Consider the following 20,454-nt stretch of genomic DNA (forward strand, 5'->3'; position numbering starts at 1 on the left):
CCTCAGTACCAATGTGCCCTGTCATTTTTTGGCGGGGGTGCGTGGCCCATTCGAATCTCCACGCATGCGCAGTTTTTTCCATTGGAAAGGCGGCAAGCACCCTGCGCGGAATCTCCAGACCACTGTGTGGCTGCGTGGAACCTTGCTGAGCACGGCACTCAAAGTGTCAGCCTAGATTATGTGCTCAAATCTCTGGACTGACAATTGAACCCATGCTCCTATAACCCTTTATTCCCTTTTTGTCCAACCACCTATCTAATCTATTCTTAAATCTTGACATGGTATCTGCTTTATATGTACACTTGTATTTACTCTGTACAGCCACCAGAGGGCTCATCCCCTGGAGTTCCAAGAGATCCCATAATTCCTTGGGAGCATAGGTATTTAAGGAGGCTTCACAGGTTGGAGACGCACTCTGGAGACCTGCAATAAAAGACTAAGGTCACACTTTACTTTGAGCTCACAGTGTTCAGTCTGACTCTTTCTCCATACACAACAACTGGCGACGAGATACAGATAGCGAACTCAAAGATGCAGAGAACAGTGGGCATCCTGGAGAAATTCTCAGAGGGAGATGATTGGGAAACTTTTGTGGAGCGACTCGACCAATACTTCGTGGCCAACGAGCTAGATGGGGAAGAGAACGCTGCCAAACGAAAGGCAATCCTCCTCACCGTCTGTAGGGCACCAACGTATGGCCTCATGAAGAATCTGCTCACTCCAGCGAAACCCGCGGAGAAATCGTACGACGATTTGTGCACACTGGTCCGAGAGCATTTGAACCCTAAGGAAAGCGTTCTGATGGCGAGGTACCGGTTCTGCACCTACAAAAGGTCTGAAGGCCAGGAAGTGGCGAGTTATGTCATCGAGCTAAGACGCCTTCCAGGACATTGCGAATTTGAAGGACATTTGGAGCACATGCTCAAAGACTTTTTCGTACTTGGCATTGGCCACGAAACCATACTTCACAAACTTTTGACTGTAGAGACCCCAACCTTGGGTACGGTCATAGCGATAGCCCAGGCGTTCATTGCCACCAGTGACAATACTAAGCAAATCTCTCAGCACACAAATGTTGCTACAAGTACTGTGAACAAAGTGATGTTGTTTTCGAATTGTAACGCACAGGGCAGTTCACACATATCTGCAGCTACACGTCCGCAGATGTCGGAGTCCACCATCAAGGGTGATGAATGCAAGGCCATCAACACCTTGTTGGTGCTGCGGGGGTGATTATCGTTTCCATTCATGCCGATTCAAAGAGTACGTTTGCAAGGGCTGTGGAACAATGGGACGCCTCCAACAAGTGTGCAGGCGAGTTGCAAAGCCTGCTAAACCTGCAAACCACCATGTTGCAGAGGAGGACAGATCCAAAGATGATCACAACAAACCAGAGCCTCAGATTGAGGAGGCAGAGGTACATGGGGTGCACACATTCACCACGAATTGTCCCCCGATAATGCTGAATGTTGAATTAACTGGACTCCCGGTGTCAATGGAGCTGAACACGGGCACGAGCCAGTCCATCATGGGTAAAAAGGCCTTCAAAAGGTTGTGGTGCAACAAGGCCTCAAGGCCAGTCTTAACTCCAGTTCGCACGAAACTAAGAACTTACACGAAAGAGCTGATTCCTGTAATTGGCAGTGCTACCGTAAAGGTCTCCTACGATGGAGCTGTGCACAAGCTACCACTCTGGGTGGTACCGGGCGATGGTCCCACGCTGCTCAGCAGGAACTGGCTGGGAAAGATAAACTGGAACTGGGATGACGTCTGAGCGCTATCGCCCACTGACGACACTTCATGTGCCCAGGTCTTAAACAAATTTCCTTCGCTGTTCGAACCAGGCATTGGGAAATTCCAAGGAGCAAAAGTGCAGATCCACCTAATTCCGGGGGCGCGACCCGTCCATCACAAGGCGAGGGCAGTACCGTACATATGAGAGAAAGGGTAGAGATCGAGCTAGACCGGCTGCAAAGAGAGGGTATCATTTCCCCAATCGAGTTCAACGAATGGGCCAGTCCTATTGTCCCAGTCCTCAAGGGAGAAGGCACCGTCAGAATCTGTGGCGATTACAAAGTAACTATCAATTATTTCTCCCTGAAGGTCCAATACCCACTACCAAAGGCTGACGACCTCTTTGCAACGCTGGCGGGAGGAAAGATGTTCACGAAGCTGGATCTGACTTCAGCCTACATGACACAGGAACTGGAGGAATCATTGAAGGCCCTCACCTGCATCAACACGCACAAAGATCTTTTTGTTTATAACAGAAGCCCGTTTGGAATTCGATCGGCGGCAGTGATATTCCAGAGAAACATGGAAAGCTTACTGAAGTAGGTCCCGCTCACCGTGGTCTTCCAGGATGACATCTTGGTCACAGGTCGGAACACAATCGAGCACCTGCAGAACCTGGAGGAGGTTCTTAGTTGATTCAACCGCGTGGGGCTCAGGTTAACACGCTCAAAGTGCATTTTCCTGGTGCCTGAAGTGGAGTTCCTGGGAAGGAGGATTGCGGCGGACAGCATCAGGACCACCAACGCGAAGACGGAGGCAATTGAGAATGCACGAGACCACAGAACTTGATGGAGTTGCGGTCATTTCTGGGACTCCTGAACTACTTTGGTAACTTCTTACCGGGTCTCAGCACACTGTTAGAACCACTGCATGTCTTACTACGAAAAGGGGATGAATAGGTTTGGGGCAAAAGCCAAGAAAATGCCTTTGTAAAAGCGAGAAAATTGTTATTCTCAAACAAATTGCTTCTGTTGTATGATCCACGTAAGCGTTTGGTATTAACATGTGATGCGTCGTCATATGGCATCGGGTGTGTATTGCAACAAGCTAATGATTTCGGGAAACTGCAACCGGTTGCTTCTGCATCCAAGAGTCTGTCTAAGGCTGAGAGAGCCTACAGCATGATTGAGAAAGAAGCATTAGCGTGTGTCTATGGGGTAAAGAAAATGCATCAATACCTGTTGAGCTAAAATTCAAATTGGAAACTGACCATAAGCCACTTATATCCCTGTTCTCCAAGGGATAAATACCAATGCATCGGCCCGCATCCAGAGATGGGCGCTCACGTTGTCTGCATACAACTAGGCCATCTTCCACAGGCCAGGCACAGAAAACTGCTCCGATGCTCTCAATAGGCTGCCATTGCCCACCATGGGTGTGGAAATGGCGCAGCCCGCAGATCTAGCCATGGTTATGGAAGCATTTGAGAGTGAGCAATCACCTGTCACTGCCCGGCAGATCAAAACCTGGACAAGCCAGGACCCCTTATTAGCTCTTGTCAAAAGCTGTGTGCTTCAAAGGAGCTGTGTCCCAGTGGAAATGCAGGAAGAGATAAAGCCGTTCCAGCGGCGCAAAGATTAAATGTCTATACAGACACACTGCCTTCTGTGGGACAATCGAGTAGTGGTCCCCAAGAAGGGCAGAGACACCTTGATCAATGACCTCCACAGTACCCACCTAGGCATCGTAATGATGAAAGCGATAGCCAGATCTCACGTGTGGTGGCCCGGTATCGATGCAGACTTAGAGACCTGCGTTCACAGATGTAATACATGCTCGCAGTTAAGCAATGTACCCATGGAGGCGCCACTAAGTTTATGGTCTTGGCCCTCCAAACCGTGGTCTAGTGTACACGTCGACTATGCAGGTCCGTTCTTGGGTAAAATGTTCCTTGTGGTTGTAGACGCGTACTCCAAGTGGATTGAATGTGAGATAATGTCGGCTAGCACGTCCGCTGCCACTACTGAACACCTGCGGGCCATGTTTGCCACACATGGCCTACCCGGTGAGGTCCTGGTGAGCGACAATGGGCCATGTTTTACCAGTGCTGAGTTCAAAGAATTCATGACCCGTAACGGGATCAAACATGTCACATCTGCCCCGTTTAAACCAGCGACCAATGGTCAGGCAGAGAGAGCAGTGCAAACCATCAAGCAAGGCTTGACGAGGGTAACTGAAGGCTCACTGCAGACTCGCCTATCCCGAGTCCTGTTTAGCTACTGCACGAAACCCCACTCACTCACTAGGATCCCACCTGCTGAAATGCTCATGAAAAGAGCACTTAAGACAAGGCTCTCGTTAGTTCACCCTGATCTACATGAACAGGTAGAGAGCAGGTGGCTTCAACAACGTGCATGCCATGATAGCGTAAATGTGTCACGTGAGATTGAAATCAATGATCCTGTATTTGTATTAAATTATGGACAAGGTCCCAAGTGGCTTCCCGGCACTGTTGTGGCCAAAGAGGGGAGTAGGGTGTTTCGGGTCAAATTTTCAAATGGACTCATTCACCGGAAACACTTGGACCAAATCAAACTCAGATTCACGGACTATCCTGAGCAACCCACCTTGGACCCTACCTTTTTTGATCCCCCAACATACACACCAGTGGCAACCGGCACCACGGTTGACCACGAAGCAGAACCCATCATCCACAGCAGCCCAGCAGGGCCCAACACACCAAGCAGCCCAACAAGGCCAGCTGCACAGCAGCCCAGCGAGGGTCCAACAAATGATTCAACAACACCAGCTTTCACACCGAGACGAACAACCAGGGCAAGAAGAGCCCCAGATCGACTCACATTGTAAATAGTTACACTATTGACTTTGGGGGGGGAAGAGTGTTGTTATATATGTATACTTGCATTTACTCTGTACAGCCACCAGAGGGCTCATCCCCTGGAGTTCCATGGGATCCCACAATCCCTTGGCAGCACAGGTATTTAAGGAGGCTTCACAGGTTGGAGAAGCACTCTGGAGACCTGCAATAAAAGACTACAGTCACACTTTACTTTAAGCTCACAGTGTTCAGTCTGACTCTTTCTCCATCCACAACAGTGTCTGCTTCAACAACAACAACAAAAACAAACTCTGGTAATACATTCTGCAGCCTCACAACTCTCAGTGCAAGGAAGTTCATCTTGCTCTCTGTCCTAATTCTCCTACAATTAATCTATTGAGGAGGAGGGGGAAATTGCACAGCGCCCCGTTTGGGAGCGGTAACAACGGTGAGGCCCGATTTCCAGTGCAAGGCGCGCAAGTCCCGCACTGCGACCTAAATTCAGGTTACTGCCCACGAGAATAAGTGGAGCGCAAAATAACGTGCTCCACTTGCTCTGTGGGGCGCGAGCAGGGCGGAAGGAATCTAAACGGGGCGAAGCGCTGGGACGCGTAGCGCTGCCACGTAAAAAGGGCCCTCTCCTTAATTAAAGGGGACGGCTAAGCTGCCAACTCTGCAGGTCCTTACCTGGAGCACCAGGGAGCGGGGTGCCGTGGAATTAGCCCAGCACGAAAGAGGAGTGCCGGGCCGCAATATCGCAGCACGGACCCCGTGATCCACCTTGCAGCAAGCCGCATCCAGTAAATTGGGCCGATTTTTTTTTTAGTGCCACCTCCCCGGAGCTGTCGCTGACATCGCCCGCCGCAGATTCAGGGGGCGCTCCCAAAATTTAGCTCTGGGGCAAAAACGGGTTTCTGCGCACGGTGATGATATCGTGCGCCACCGCTAAACTCCCACAGCATATCGCGGGCATCGTTAGCGGCGCTGCGCCTGGGCAAAAAGTCATCAGCTCCTCCAGGGGGTGCTAACGTGAGGCGCAAACACCCCGAATTTCCCCCCCTAATTCTATGTCCACTTGTTCTAGACCCTGATTCACCACAAGTTAGAAATGGTCAGTTAGCTCAGATGGTTAGCGCATGGTGCTAATAATGCCAAGGTTCAATCCCTATCCTGATGAGCTGCGCTGTTTACTGCTACTTTGCCCGAAGGACTGCGAATATTTAAGTTATGATGAACCTGTATAAAACACTGGTTCGGCCTCAACTGGAGTATTGTGTCCAATTCTGGGCACCGCACTTTAGGAAGGATGTGAAGGCCTTCGAGAGGGTGCACAAAAGATTTACGAGAATGGTTCCAGGGATGAGGGACTTTGGTTACGTGGGTAGACTGGAGAAGCTGGGGTTGTTCTCCTTGGAGCAGAGAAGGTTGAGAGGAGATTTGATTGAGGTGTTTACAATCATGAGGGGTCTGGACAGAGTAGATAGAGAGAAACTGTTCCCATTGGCGAAAGGGTCGAGAACCAGAGGACACAGATTTAAGGTGATTGGCAGAAGAGCCAAAGGCGACATGAGGAAAAACTTGTTTTTCGCAGCGAGTGGCTAGGATCTGGAATGCATTACCTGAGAGGGTGGTGGAGGCAGATTCATTTGTGGCTTTCAAAAGGAAATTGGATAAGTTACTGAAGTAAAAAAAATTGCAGGGCTATGTGGAAAGAGCAGGGGAGTGGGTCTAACTGAAGTACTTTTGCAGAGAATCGACACAGGTTCGACAGGCCGAATGGCCTCCTTCTATGCTTTAACCATTCTATGATTCTCACAGAAGCCACAGGGTGTTTGGTGCGGGAAATGGAAATGAAGTGTTCCCCTGAGGTTGTGGCTAGAGCACGTTGTTGGGTTACGGTAGAGTGAATTTCAATTGACATCTAACCCATGTTGCATGTGACCCAGGACTACAGAAATGCTGATAGTGGATGCCTGAAATAGGTGTGTATGTGTATGTATTGCAGTCCCCAGGACTTACATGTCTCACCTGCAATACAAGAATACATTACACAATAAGGTCCTAAATTTCCCGAGGGGTTGTTTCAATTTCCCACCGGTGAGAGGTCGACAAAGAAATGGTGTAAACAGATATTTATTAACATTATTCTTATTATTATTAGCCATTTATTACCATTTGTCGAGGGGTTCTGCTGACCTTCCTCCGAAACTACACTGGGACAACTCCTGTGAAGTTCTACACTTAGAGTGTCAGCTGTGGCTCAGTGGGTAGCACACTTGCCTCTGAGTCAGAAGGTTGTGGGTTCAAATCCCCTTTGAAGAATTTGAGCACATAAATCTAGGTTGCTGATGCTACAGTGCTGAGGGAGTGCTGTGCTGTCTTTCAGATGAGATGTTAAACAGAGGCCCTGTCTGTGGATGTAAAAGTTCCCATGGCACTATTTTGAAGAAGAACAGGGGAGTTATCCCCAGTGTCCTGGGAAATATTTATCCCTCATCAACATCATTGAAACAGATTATCTGGCCATTATCACATTGCATGTACATGGGAGCTTGCTGTGTGTAAGTTGGCTGCAGCGTTACTCACATAACAACAGTGACTACACTCCAAAAGTACTTTATTGGCTGTAAAGCACTTTGAGACATCCGGTGGTCATGAAAGGCGCTATATAAATCCAAGTCTTTCTATGTTTTTAGAAAATTTGAGCAATAAGTAACAGTAAATAAGGATTACCAGTGAATCTATCGAGTACTGTGCTTCCCACTCCAGCCCTTCCCTGCTGTACTCTGTATCACTCTCGCTCTCACATTCTGCAGTCAGTACTGTGTGGGTTTTTCTCACCGTTGCCTTTAGTAGTTTAGTAGTATGAATACAACGTGAGCCAACCCCATCAAAAGTCCATCTCTGCTTTGGTTGCACCAATGGGACTTAGCTTCTTGATAGCAAACTTTAAACAGCGGCATCACTAAGACCGCCTATTTCCACCTCCATCACATCGCCTAGCTCCACCCCTGCCTCAGCTCATCTGCTGCTGCAACCCTCATCCATGCGTTTGCTACCTCTAGACTTGCCCATTCCAATGTTCTCCTGGCCGGTCTCCCATTTTCTACCCTCCATAAACTTGAGATCATCCAAAACCCAGCTGCCCGTGTCCCAACTCGCATTAAGTCCCACTCATCCATTCCCCCTGTGCTCGCTGCCCTACATTGGCTCCCAGTTAAGCACTGCCTCGATTTTTAAATTTGCATCCTTGTTTTCAAATCCCTCCATTGCCTCACCCCCTCCCTATCTCTGTAACCTCCTCCAGCCCCACAACCACCCCCTAGATGTCTATGCTCCTCCAATTCTGGCCTCTGGAGCATCCCTGATTATAATCGCGCCACCATTGGCTGCCGTGCATTCAGCTTCCAGGCCCTCAGCTGTGGAATTCCCTCCTGAAACCTCTCCACCTCTCCTACCTCTCTCTTTTCCTTTAAGACGCTCTTTAAAACCTGCCTCCTCCTCTGCCCAAATATCTCCTCATGTGGCTTAGTGTCAAATTTTGCTTGATAACGCTCCTGTGAAGCACCTTGGGACGTTTGACTACTTTAAAGGTGCTATATAAATGCAAGTTGTTGTTAAATACTGATCATAGCTCCAAGCAGGATGACCCTGGGTCAGCCTCATGCATGAACTGGTCATTAAAGAGCTAATTCAGCTGAAAGGACAATTCACAATACAGGAGTGAGGAATCACTTGTGTTCAGGATTGGGCTTTGAGGTGAAGCTTCATTCTGAGATAGAGCTTGTCACTCAAGAAGACCCAGTTTTTTGACATTCCCCTTGCAGAATCTCTGCTAAAGCGCAATCATAAAATCATTTCATCTCAGCATCCCCTAACACGATCACAGTTGACAGCTTCTCCCATGGCCCAGCAGGTAAATGCAGTGCTCAGTGCACTACTAGGGGTTGCCAACCCTCCAGGGTTGGCCTGGAGTCTCCAGGAATTAAAGATTAATCTCATGGACACTGCTGTGAGTAACCCAGGAGAGATATCATAGGAGCTTTCAAAACCTTGTATGCTTTTTGTCATTTCTTTGAGCACTTTTGTTTATTAGTTATAAAAATATTGGAGATATTTTTTAAAAGTCTGTTTGACCAGGCGTTTGGAGGCGGGAAATCATGTGATGAAATCTCCAGGAATACATCCAACCAAAGTTGGAACCCAATGCACTATTGACCAGGAAAATACTATGTTCGATCGGCAGTAGGTGGGCTCTACAGTTATAAGATTGCCTTTGTGAATACAAAGATGTGCATGATTTACAAAATTAAGAGGATGATGAGAGTTAAAGAGCTGCCCTGGGCCTAACGCAGGAGCAGTGTCTGTCTGGCTCCATCTGGTGGTTGCCTGGTAGTACTGACTCAGTACATACTTGCATTAGTAAAGGGACAGGGAACAAGGAAATGACACGAACTGTAATAGAAAGAAAGACTTGGATTTATATAGCGCCTTTCACGACCACCAGACGTCACAAAGTGCTTTACAGCCAATGAAGTACTGTTGGAGTTGTAATGTGGGAAACGCAGCAGCTAATTTGCGCACAGCAAACTCCCACAAACAGCAATGTGATAATGACTAGATTTTTTTTGTTATGTTGATTTGAGGGATAAATATTGGCCAGGACACCAATAAATTTAAGGGATTACACCACGTGTACCTGCAGAATGAGGCTGCATGAAACTTCTTGTTGTTGCTCTGGGGAGCTGCAGATGCGTGTATCAGATTCCCTCAACGCTTTGTCCCATTTCACGTCTTGAAACTTCAGACGGTTCAACAACTGCTTGTCCCAGGTTCAATCCCCCACTTATGCTGCTATCAGATCTCATGCTGGGCAGCAGCAGGGGTATTACAATTGGCCTCTGTGCCCCTGGACTAGTGGGTGGCAGGGGAGGAAATTCTGCCAGGATTCCTACTCCCTCGTCAATGACCATCTTCTGGGAAGTGGTTGGATGTGATGCCTGCTTATGCTTGAATATCCCACTAACAATTACTGCTCGGGCTTACACTTGGAGAACGGTGACTTGAGTGGGGATACCACAGAACTGCTGGAAAGTATGGGATTATACCTCAGCGAGAGTCAGAGGAGCTAAGGGGACCAGCAGGGGGAAAAAATACTCTTTAAACTCCAATTTAGTTTGATAGTTTGGAAAAAAGTTGATGTAACGGGTTAGGCACTGCCCTTTCACTTCTTGGACCTGGGTTCAAATCAAGCCCTGAATGATGGGATTAAAGGTTTCTTTGTCTGTTGGCCACAACAGTCCAGTATGAGATGTGTTTCAGTATCCCAAATTCTACCCTACGTAAACTAGAGGCGATCCAAAACTCGGCTGCCCATGTCCTAACTCGCACCAAGTCTCGCTCACCCATCACCCCTGTGTTTGCTGACCTACATTGGCTTCCGGTTAAGCAACATCTAAATTTCAAAATTCTCATCCTTATTTTCAAATCCCTCCATGGCCTCGCCCCCTCCCTATTTCTGTAATCTCCTCCAGCCCCACAAACACCCGAGATGTCTGCGCTCCTCTAATTCTGCCATCTTGAGCATCCCTGATTGTAATCGTTCAACCATTGGTGGCCGTGCCTTCTGTTGCCTAGGCCCCAAGCTCTGGAACTCCCTGCCTAAACCTCTCCGCCTCTCTACCTCTCTTTCCTCCTTCAAGACGTTCCTTAAAACCTACCTCTTTGACCAAGCTTTTGTTCACCTGTGCTAATTTCTACTTATGCGGCTTGGTGTCAAATTATTTATTTCATAATACTCCTGTGAAGCGCCTTGGGACATTTCACTACATTGTGTAAATACAATTTGTTGTTGTTGTAATCCCAATCCAGTCCTAAGTGAGCCTGGTCCTAGCAACAAAACGGCCCCTAATTCAGCACTAACTTGGCATCTATCACTTTGATGTGCCAAAAATTCATGAGAACAAATATATGTGGAATTTCTCAACCCAGTTCTCGCAATGCCCTTCGCCCACAGTAAGTATCCAGCGATCATGAGTCCCACTCGCTATTGTTTGAGTTCGACCCTCGCAAATGTGTCTTATCAGATGCCAGCTGTTCCTCCATTTCGTTTCTGTTCCTGCATCGGCCAATGTGGAACAGCAACCCAGACATCAACCGAAGGCCCGGGAACAGATGGTACCCCGCGGCCAACAGAGCTTTTTATACAGCCTCTCCCGGCCACAGAATGCAAATCGGACTAAAATATTAATAGAAACTTTTGGATTTTTTTCACCAATATAAAAGGCATTGCCATTAGTGGACGGTTTAAATTTTTCATGCATTTCAATTAACGTAGCCACAAAGTTTACAGTTCTGAAGTGTTCATGTCAAAAATTAATGAAATCAAAATAATTACAGTGGGTTTGTGTGATACACAGTCTTTTCGAATGCAGCAATTAGAATAACAAGGTGCCCTTATTTACATCATCTGTGCCCAATGCTAATTGCGCCTGATGGTTATCTGCTATTCAAGCAAATGCATTATCTTCGAGAGGCGGCCCCTCATCACTAATTACTTCCACCATATCAGCAGCAGGCCATTTCCTCAAATAAGTACATCAATATTAAAGAGACCCCTGTCCTGAAACTGTAATTTATTTTATTTGTTTTGTGACTTTTATTTTTTGTTCATTTTTTTATTCAGCAAGGTGAAAAAATCATTAGGCAGAAGAGTGGTACACTTTCCATTTCTGGCATCCAGTGCCAGCCTCAAGCTCTCCCAGGTCAGGTATAGCACAGAGTACATGAATGCTAAAGCTCACTCTACGCTGCCTCATAAAGCACACCGAGGTCAGGAACAGAACAAGTGAGATTCAGATTCATGCTCCCTCTGCACTGCCCATCAAGACACTCTCGGGTAAGGTATAACACAAGTCTTCTGCCCTGCTCCATCAAACATTCACAGGTCAGGTACAGCATCGCTTAAATGCAAAGTAAAGCTCCGTCTGTACTGTTCCATCAAGTACACCCAGGTCAGCTACAAATTAGATACAGAGTAAAGATTCCTTTGCACTGTGACATTTTCCCATTTTCCACTTCAGCCACACCTTGTGACCTCTTCGAGTGACACTGCAGGCTCATGCTCAGCAGGAAGCAAAATGAGGCCATCCAGGAAAGATGAGGAGGATCATTATAGAAGTAGTGATGAAATGATGCCAAGTTCGGCTTTTAGATTACAACAGGAGGGATGACTGAGGGGGCTGAGGGGCTCCAGAATCTTGTAGTTTTGGGGAAAGAATGATCGAGGGCAGGAGATGGTTTCAACACAGCGCGGATGCATGGAAGAGAAAGAGTGTGTTGATTATTTGTCCATTGGGGTCTTTGTACAAGTTGCAAGGATTGGATTGTGTTGTTTAAAATGGTTAAGAAAAGCGTAAATGGAATAAGATTGCTCACATAAGTTCCAGTTAGAGACAATTTACAGAAACTGACAATATATGGTAGCTGCTGCTCCTTAATCCTTAAGCACTTCAGCCTTGTTCACTAAGTCGGAAAAAAAGCATGCTGTCTCTTTAATTAAGGAAGGAAAATGCACATGATACCATACAGAAATTTGTCTGACGTACAGTAGAAAACCTGACTCATATGTCTCGGCCAAATAGATAGTGCACTTGTCAAAACCTATTTGTGCCAACAGCTCGGACCAAAGTGTTTTATTATCAAAAGGTTTTTAATTCCAGTGAGCATTTCCCATCCTGTCCAGGTAAGATCTCTCCTTGGGGGCACTGACATATGGGGCTGCCTCATTCCCATCTGAGCTGTCACTCTGTGCATGTCAAGTAGGGGCCGCAATCCAATTAGCCATTAATGAGACAAATGCCCTGTAGCACCAGACCAATTTGCCGCTGTTTCATTCAGATTAAATTATCAGAGACTTTAAACACCTGCACGTCAGGTACAGCACAGAAAGGGTTAACTGAACTGTGGCCCTCCAGAAGGAAGGGCATGCGTTTGTACTGCTTTTCAACTGAAGGCTGAACTGTTGAACTTGCTGGAAAGATGTCACATACCTTCATTGTGGAGCATCAATTCAGCCATTGTAGCTTCAGATGGTATCCTACTGCGCCATCTATGAACTGATGCCAGAAAAATTTAAAGGGGTGGTGTCACCTCAGTAAAATGCCATGGCAGATGATTTTGTTGTCTTTGGAACTCAGAAAAGGTGCAATGCCAGCATTCATGGTGCAATGATGCCATACCATTGATTCACAGGAAAACAGCAGAGAGTTAGTGGGACTGGGAGTGGGAAGTAAATGGGGAGCCAGCGGGCGAGTGCAACCTCTCCATAAGTTACTTACAAACACTTCCCTTGTCTGGCTCCATCTTTTTAACAGGCTGAATGATCATTTAGCCCGAGGATGAATAGAATAGTCGGCTTCACTAAATTACTGTGACAGCCTGAGCTGGAATTAAAACCTGAGTACTCTTGGAAGGCGTGAGTGGAGTAATTATTGGTTCAGAAACAATATGCAATTGCATTGGTGTTGGTCAAAGATAGAAAGAATTTATGTTAAATTTGCATATAAAAGTTCAAATGTAACATATATGAAAATATATATTTACTAAACATTTTAATGTTGCAATTGTTAAATATTTCTGTGACAATCATTTGTAAAAGAATTATTGAAACCCTGTCTAGATTTTGAGAGTTTAAAAAAAATTCATTTTCAGGATGTGAGCGACGATGGTAAGGCCAGCATTGTTGCCTATTCCTAGTTGCTCTTGAGAAGGTGGTGGGCATTCTTCTTGAACCGCTGCAGTCCGGGTGGTGAAGGTACTCCCACAGTGCTGTTAGGGGAGGTAGTTCCAAGATTTTGAACCAGTGACAATGGAGGGACAGCAATATGGGCCCAAGCCAGGATGGTGTGTGCCTTGGAGGGAATCTTGCAGGTGATGGTGTTTCCATGCACTTGCTGCCCTTGTCCTTTTAGGTAATGGAGGTTATGGGTTTGGGGGAAGGCGGGGGGGTGCAGGGCTGCTGCTGAAGAAGCCTGCTGAAAGTACACACTGCAGCCACGGTATGCTGATAGTGGAGGGAGTGGATGTTTAACCCAGTGGATGGTGGGCCAATCAATTAGACTGCCTCATCCTGCCTGGATGGCGTTGATCTTCTTGAGTGTTGCTGGAGCTACACCCATCCAGGCAAGTGGAGAGTGTTTCATCACATTCTTGACTTGTGCCTTGTAGATAGTAGAGAGACTTTGGGAATTCAGGAGATGAGCCATTTGCTGCAGAATACCCGACCTGCTCTAATAGTCATGCCATTAATGTGACTGGTCCAGTTCAATTTTTGGTCAATGATGACCCCCAGGATGTTGATGGTAGGGGACACAGCAATGGTAATGCCATTGAATTTCATGGGGAGATGGTTATGCTAGCTCTTGTTGGAGATGGTTATTGCCTGACACTTGTGTGGCACGAATGTCACTTGCCACTTATCAGCCCAAGCCTGGATGTTGTCCAGGTGTTGCTGCATGCGGGCATGGACGGCTTCATTAACTGAGGAATTGCAAATGGAGCTCAACACTGTGTAATCATCAGAGAAAAGTCCAACTCTGACATGATGGAGAGAAGGTCATTGATGAAGCAGTTGAAGATAGTTGGGCCTAGGATGCCCTGGGACTGAGATGATTGGCCTCCATTGACCACAACCATCTTTCTATGTGCTAATGATTTCAGCCACTTCCGAGTTTTTCACCCCAAAATGAAACAGGTGATATGATCGAGATACATAATATAACGAAAGGAACTGAAAATGTAGATAGGGAATGACTCTTCTCTCTGTGGGGGAAGCTAGAACAAGGAGATGTTGTCTTAGTATTTGAACTAAGCCTGTTCAAAGTGAATCCAGAGAAAATGTCTTCCCAAAAAAAGTAGCAACAATGAAGAATATACTGTTCGAGATCACCGTAACTGCAGAATCAATTGACATGTCTGAAAGGGAGATGGATACTTAAGTGGGAGGCGTGTATCAAGGTATATGGTGAAAGGGTAATAAACTGTGCTTAAAATGAAGAGCTGCCATGGCTAACAAAATTGTGGAGTAAGGTCAATGGGTCAAATGGCCTATTCATGTTCCTATATTTCTTTCCCTAATCCAGGGCTCAGAAGCCAATTGTACTACCTATACGTAACCCCCCACCCCACTCTTGGTGATCAACTACCTCAGCACAGGCCAAGTAGAAACGTTAGTCCCTCCTGCCCTCTAAGGTTCATAACACACTAGGTGAGGCATTTAACCACCGGGACATCAAGTACACTTACATTGAGTGTTTTAAACATTTTATAGTTTTCATTTGTTGTCAAAGTTTTCTCTTCTCCTCAAATTGGTGAACATCATCTCGTTACTCTGAATTATGTGTCAGCATTGGCTCAGTGGGCAGCACACTCAGAAGGTTGTGGGTTCAAATCCCACTCCAGGGACTTGAGCACATAAATTTAGGCTGATACTCCAGTGTAGTGCTGAGGGAGTGCTGCACTGTCGGAGGTGCCATGTTTCGGATGAGACGTTAAACCCCGTCTGCCCTCTCAGGTGGACAAAAAAGATCCCATGGCACTATTTCGAAAAAGAGCAGGGGAGTTATCCCCGATGTCCTGGCCAATATTTATCCCTCAATCAGCATAACAAAAACAGTTTTTCTGGTCATTATCACATTGCTGTTTGTGGGAGCTTGCTGTGGGCAAATTGGCGGCCGCGTTTCCCACATTACAACAGTGACTATATTCATTGGCTGTAAAGTGCTTTGCGACATCCAGTGATTGTGAAAGGCGCTATATAAATGTAAATCTTTCTTTAAGAGATCCTGTTGTGAACATTGTGCTTTGATGCAAAATGGGTTTTCCAAATCACTATTTTCTGTTTGTCCAACATTGTTACTCAATAATGTATTTGTATTAAATAAATCACAGTTTTGCAAAATCAGAGAATAGTTTCCATCTGATACCATCAAAATAAAAACCACATAACCGGGGGATAGTTACGATGAGGAAGGCCATTGAGCCCATCTTAGAAAGATCTGAAATTCCCCCCCAAACCCAATTTCAACATCCAATTGTTACTTAAAAGATTCCAGTATTCGCCTCCACTATTTTTCCCTCTTATAGAATCATAGAGCACAGAAGGAGGCCATTCAGCCCGTTCTGCCTGTGCTGGCTCTCTGACAGAGCGATCCAATTAGTCCCATTCCCCTGTTCTTTCCCAATAGTCCAGTAAATGCTTCCTTTTTAAGTATTTATCCAATTCCCCACTGAATCTGCTTCCACCATTCTTTCAGGCAATGCACTCTAGATCTTAACAACTCGCTGGTTAGAAAAATAAATCCTCTCATCTCCGCCCTGTCTTTTTTTTAATCAATTATCAACAACAACTTGTATTTATATAGCACCTTTAATGTAATGAAACATCTCAAAGTGCTTCACAGGAGTGTTATGCAATAACATTTGACACTGAGCCGCATAAGTAGAAATTAGCGCAGGTGACCAAAAAGCTTGGTCAAAGAGGTAGGTTTTAAGCAGAGTCTTGAAGGAGGAAAGAGAGGTAGAGATGCAGAGAGGTATAGACAAGGAGTTCCAGAGCTTGAGGCTCAGGCAACAGAAGGCACGGCCACCAATGGTTGAGCAATTATAATCAGGAATGCTCAGGAAGGCAGAATTAGAGGAGCGCAGACATCATGGGGGATTGTGGGGCTGGAGGAGATTACAGAGACAGGGAGGGGCAAGCCATGGAGGGATTTGAAAATAAGGATGAGAATTTTGAAATTGAGGCGTTGCTTAACCGGAAGCCAATGTAGTCCAGCGAGCACAAGGGTGATGGGTGAGTGGGACTTGTTGCGAGTTAGGACAGGGGCAACCGAGTTTTTGATCACCTCTAGTTTACATAGGGTAGAATGTGGGAGGCCAGCCATGAGTGCGTTGGAATAGTCAAGTCTAGAGGTAACAAAGGCATGGATGAGGGCTTCAGTAGCAGATGAGCTCAGGCAAGGGCAGAGATGGGCGATGTTACGGAGGTGGAAATAGGCGGTCTTAGTTATGCTGTGGATATGTGGGCAAAAGCTAATTTCAGGGTCAAATATGACACCGAGGTTGCGAACAGTCTGGTTCAGCCTCTGACAGGAGTTGGGGAGAGGGATGGAGTCAGTGGCTAGGGAATGGAGTTTGTGACGGGGACCAAAACCAATGGTTTCGATCTTTCCAATATTCAATTGGAGAAAATTTCTGCTCATCCAGAACTGGATCTCGGATAAGCAGTCTGATATTTTAGAGATGTGGAGGGGTCAAGAGAAGTTGTAGTGAGGTAGAGCTGGGTGTCAACAGCGTACATGTGGAAACCGACGCTGTGTTTCTGGATGATGTCGTCAAGGCAAAACATTTGGATGAGAAAAAGGAGGGGGCCAAGGATAGATCCTTGGGGGACACCAGAGGTAATGATGCGGGGGTGGGACGAGAAGCTATTGCAGACACCACCTTTTTCGAGCCCACAACACACACCCAAAGGATCAACGACACCATCCCGGACCAGGAAATTGAACCCATCATGCCCAACAGCCCAACGAAGGCAGGCTCACCCAGCAGCCCTGCAGGGCCAACAACACGCCAGCCCAGCGAGGACACAGCCAACATACCAGAACAGACATTTGTACCGAGGCGGTCCATCAGGGAAAAAAAGGCTCCCGACTGCCTCACCTTGTAAATAGTTTTCAATTTGACTTTGGCGGGGGGAGTGATGTTGTGTATCTGTAAAGCATGCACTCCCATGTTCCACCACCGGGGAGCGCATCCCCTGAAGTCCCAAGGGATCCCAGCATCCCTTGGGAGCACTGTATATAATCCGGCCCCTAAGGCCTGTTCCTCACTCTGGAGTGTCTTAATAAAGACTGAGGTCACTGTTACTTTAAGCTCCCTGTGTGCAGTCTCATCTGTGTTAGGAACACAATAGAGGGATAGTTTGCCTTTGTCACAGTCACAAAGGGTGTCATTTGTGACTTTGTTGAGAGTCGTTTCAGTACTGTGGCAGATATTGGAGGGATTCAAATGTGGAATTTCAGGAAAGATGGGCATGGATTTGGGATACGTTCAAGGACTTTGGAGAGGAAAGGGAGGTTGGAGATGGGGCGGTAGTTTGCAAGGATGGAGAGATCAGGGGTTGTATTTTTGAGGCGAGGGGTGATGATGGCAGATTTGAGGGAGAAGGGGACAGTACCTAAGGAGAGCAAACTGTTAACAATGTCAGCTAACATAGGAGCCAGAAAAGGAAGTTGGGTGGTCAACAGTTTAATGACAAAAAGATCAAGCGAGCACAGGTGAACAGGAATTGGTGCGATTTATATCATGGGCAGCCGAGTTTTGGTTGACCTCAAGTTTACGTAGAGTAGAACGTGGGAGGCCAGCCAGGAGTGCAGTGGAATAGTCAAATCTAGAGCTAACAAAGGCATGGAAAAGGGTGTTAGCAGCAGATGAACTGAGACAGAGATGGGCGATGCTACGGAGGTGGTAAAATGTCACAAACTGCATTCCCTAGCCACCGACTCCATCCCTTTCCCTAGCATCTGTCTGTGGCTGAACCAGACTGTTCGCAACCTAGGTGTCATATTTGACTCTGAAATGAGCTACCAGCCACATATCCACGGCATAGCTAAAATCGCCTATTGCCATCTCCGTAACCTTGCCCGTCTCCGCCCCTGCCTCAGCTCATCTGCTGCTGAAACCCTCATCAATGTCTTTGTTACCTCTAGACTTCTCATCCTTGTTTACAAATCCCTCAATGGCCTTGCCTCTCCCCTCCCTATCTCTGTAATCTCCTTCAGCCTCACAACCCCCTGAGATGTCTGCGCCCCTCAATTTCTGCCCTCTTGAGCATCCCTGATTATAACTACTCAACCATTGGTGGCCGGGTCTTCAGCTGCCTGGGCCCCAAGCTCTGAAAATTCCTCCCTAAACCTCTTTGCCTCTTTTTCCTCCTTTAAGACACTCCTTAAAACCTACCTCTTTGACCAAGCTGTTGGTCATATGCCGTAATTTCTTCTATGTGGCTCGGTGTCAAATGTATTTGTGTTGTCTTAAAACACTGCTGTGAAGCGCCTTGCGATGTCTTACTACGTCAAATGCATTACAAGATTTTGTTGTTGTCTTAGTTATGCTGCGGATATGTGGTCGGAAGCTCATTTGTGGTTCAAAAATTATTTTAGATCTGTGTCTGCTGGTTACCGACCCTCCTACCAGTGTCTCCCTATCTACACTGTCGAAACAGCTCATAATTTTGAACATTACATTTCCACTTGTGTTTATTTTCTCTAAGGAGAATGACCCAACTTCTCTAGTGTCTGCATTATTCTAGTGACTCTCCTCTGCATGCTCTCCAAAGTTTTGACATCCTTCCTAAAGTTTGCTGTTTCTTGCAAAGTTTTACCCCCACCCCCCCCAGCCACCTTGATGTGGATGATGTTTTTAAAGGACAATCTACAGTGCAGTTTAAACGTGATTATCCGATTGGCTGTGTCTTATTGTTTACAGTCAGGTTTTCCAATCAGAAATCAAGAACGGCTCCTTCGAATGCTATTGGTTGATAACTCGAAGTATCCTATCCAATCAGGTATCCCAACATGCGGCTAGGGTGCAAAGTGACCAATCAACGATTGGGCATCAATGCCTCTCACCGAATCAATCTGAAAGGGCAGAGTCTGGACCAATTAGGAGAGCGGAGCGACCGGGGCGAATTACCCAATAGGCGCACGGCGCGACGGCACTGCGTCCAATGAGCGTGCGGGGAGGAAAAAGGCGCCAAGAATTGTCCGTTGCAGTTGGAGGGGGAAGATGGCGGCGGCTCGGAGAGAGAGATAGCCGCAGTCTCCGAGCCTCCTGGTGATCGGCGGCCATGGTCTCTCACAACATGGCCTTCCTGATGGACACCGCGGCCTCGGAGCGCCGGCTGGGCTTCGGCCTAGCCCGGCAAGCCGCGCTGCGGGTGCTGCTGCACTCGGCCTGCCGCTGCGGCTTCGCCAACGTCCGCTGGGCTTTTAAACTCTTCGACTCGGCGGCGGCGGCGCGGGGCCGCGGGTGGCGGGGCCAGGGCTTCCGGGAGCCGCGGCTGCGGCAGCTGCAGGAGCTGGAGGAGGCCCTGAGCCGGGAGTCGGAGCGGAGCCGGGAGCAGGGGTTAGCGGCCGGCAGCACCGCCGCCGCCGCCGCCCAGGCCACTCACACCGCGCTAATCGAGGCCCTGTCCGACTACCCGTGGGACCGGCCGGACATCACGTCGCCGGCCAAATCGCGGCGTGGCTCGGCAGCCGAGGCCCCGCAGCCCCGGCCTCGCAGCTCCCTCTTCCTCTTCGCCCCCTGCCCGCATTCCCGGGCCGAGCTGCGCGGCTTCCTGCAGCTGCCTGAGGCCGAGCGCTCGCCGCACTTGGCGGACAGAATCATTCCGGCGCCTCTCCGCGCCCTGCTCGCCAGCCGCAGCGTTGCCCTGCACTGGGTGGACACCGAGCAGCACCGGCAGGTAAGGGACGAGCGGGCCGCAGCGTTTTAAACTCTTTAAAAATGCAAAATATTCCTGATTGGAAAAAGAAAGATTTGCATTTCTATAGCGCCTTTCACGACCCAAAGCGCTTTACAGCCAATGAAGCATTTTTTTTGGAGTGTAGTCACTGTTGTAATGTAGGATACACAGCAGCCAATTCGTGCACAGCAAGCTCCCGCAAGCAGCCCACCATCATCATAGGCAGTCCCTCGGAATCGCGGAAGACTTGCTTCCACTCCTGGAGTGAGTTCTTTGGCGGCTGAATAGTCCAATACGAGAGCCACAGACTCTGTGTGATAGTGACCAGATAATCTGTTTTCGCGATGTTGAT

At 47.5% G+C, this 20,454-nt stretch overlaps 1 protein-coding gene across 2 annotated transcripts in view; it reads left to right on the forward strand.

Annotated features, from left to right (window-relative positions):
- Nucleotides 1-19,416: 19,416 nt before the first annotated feature.
- Nucleotides 19,417-20,454, forward strand: part of ticrr (TopBP1-interacting, checkpoint, and replication regulator) — a 43,030-nt gene continuing 41,992 nt past the window's right edge. For both annotated transcript variants that reach the window (XM_070858462.1, XM_070858463.1), the window contains exon 1: nucleotides 19,417-20,102. In XM_070858462.1, the coding sequence (XP_070714563.1) occupies nucleotides 19,485-20,102 (618 nt within the window). In that variant the 5' untranslated portion in view covers nucleotides 19,417-19,484. The remainder of the gene's footprint in view (nucleotides 20,103-20,454) is intronic.

The sequence above is a fragment of the Pristiophorus japonicus genome, chromosome 17 (genome assembly GCF_044704955.1).
Source record: "Pristiophorus japonicus isolate sPriJap1 chromosome 17, sPriJap1.hap1, whole genome shotgun sequence".
NCBI classification, from domain to species: domain Eukaryota; kingdom Metazoa; phylum Chordata; class Chondrichthyes; family Pristiophoridae; genus Pristiophorus; species Pristiophorus japonicus.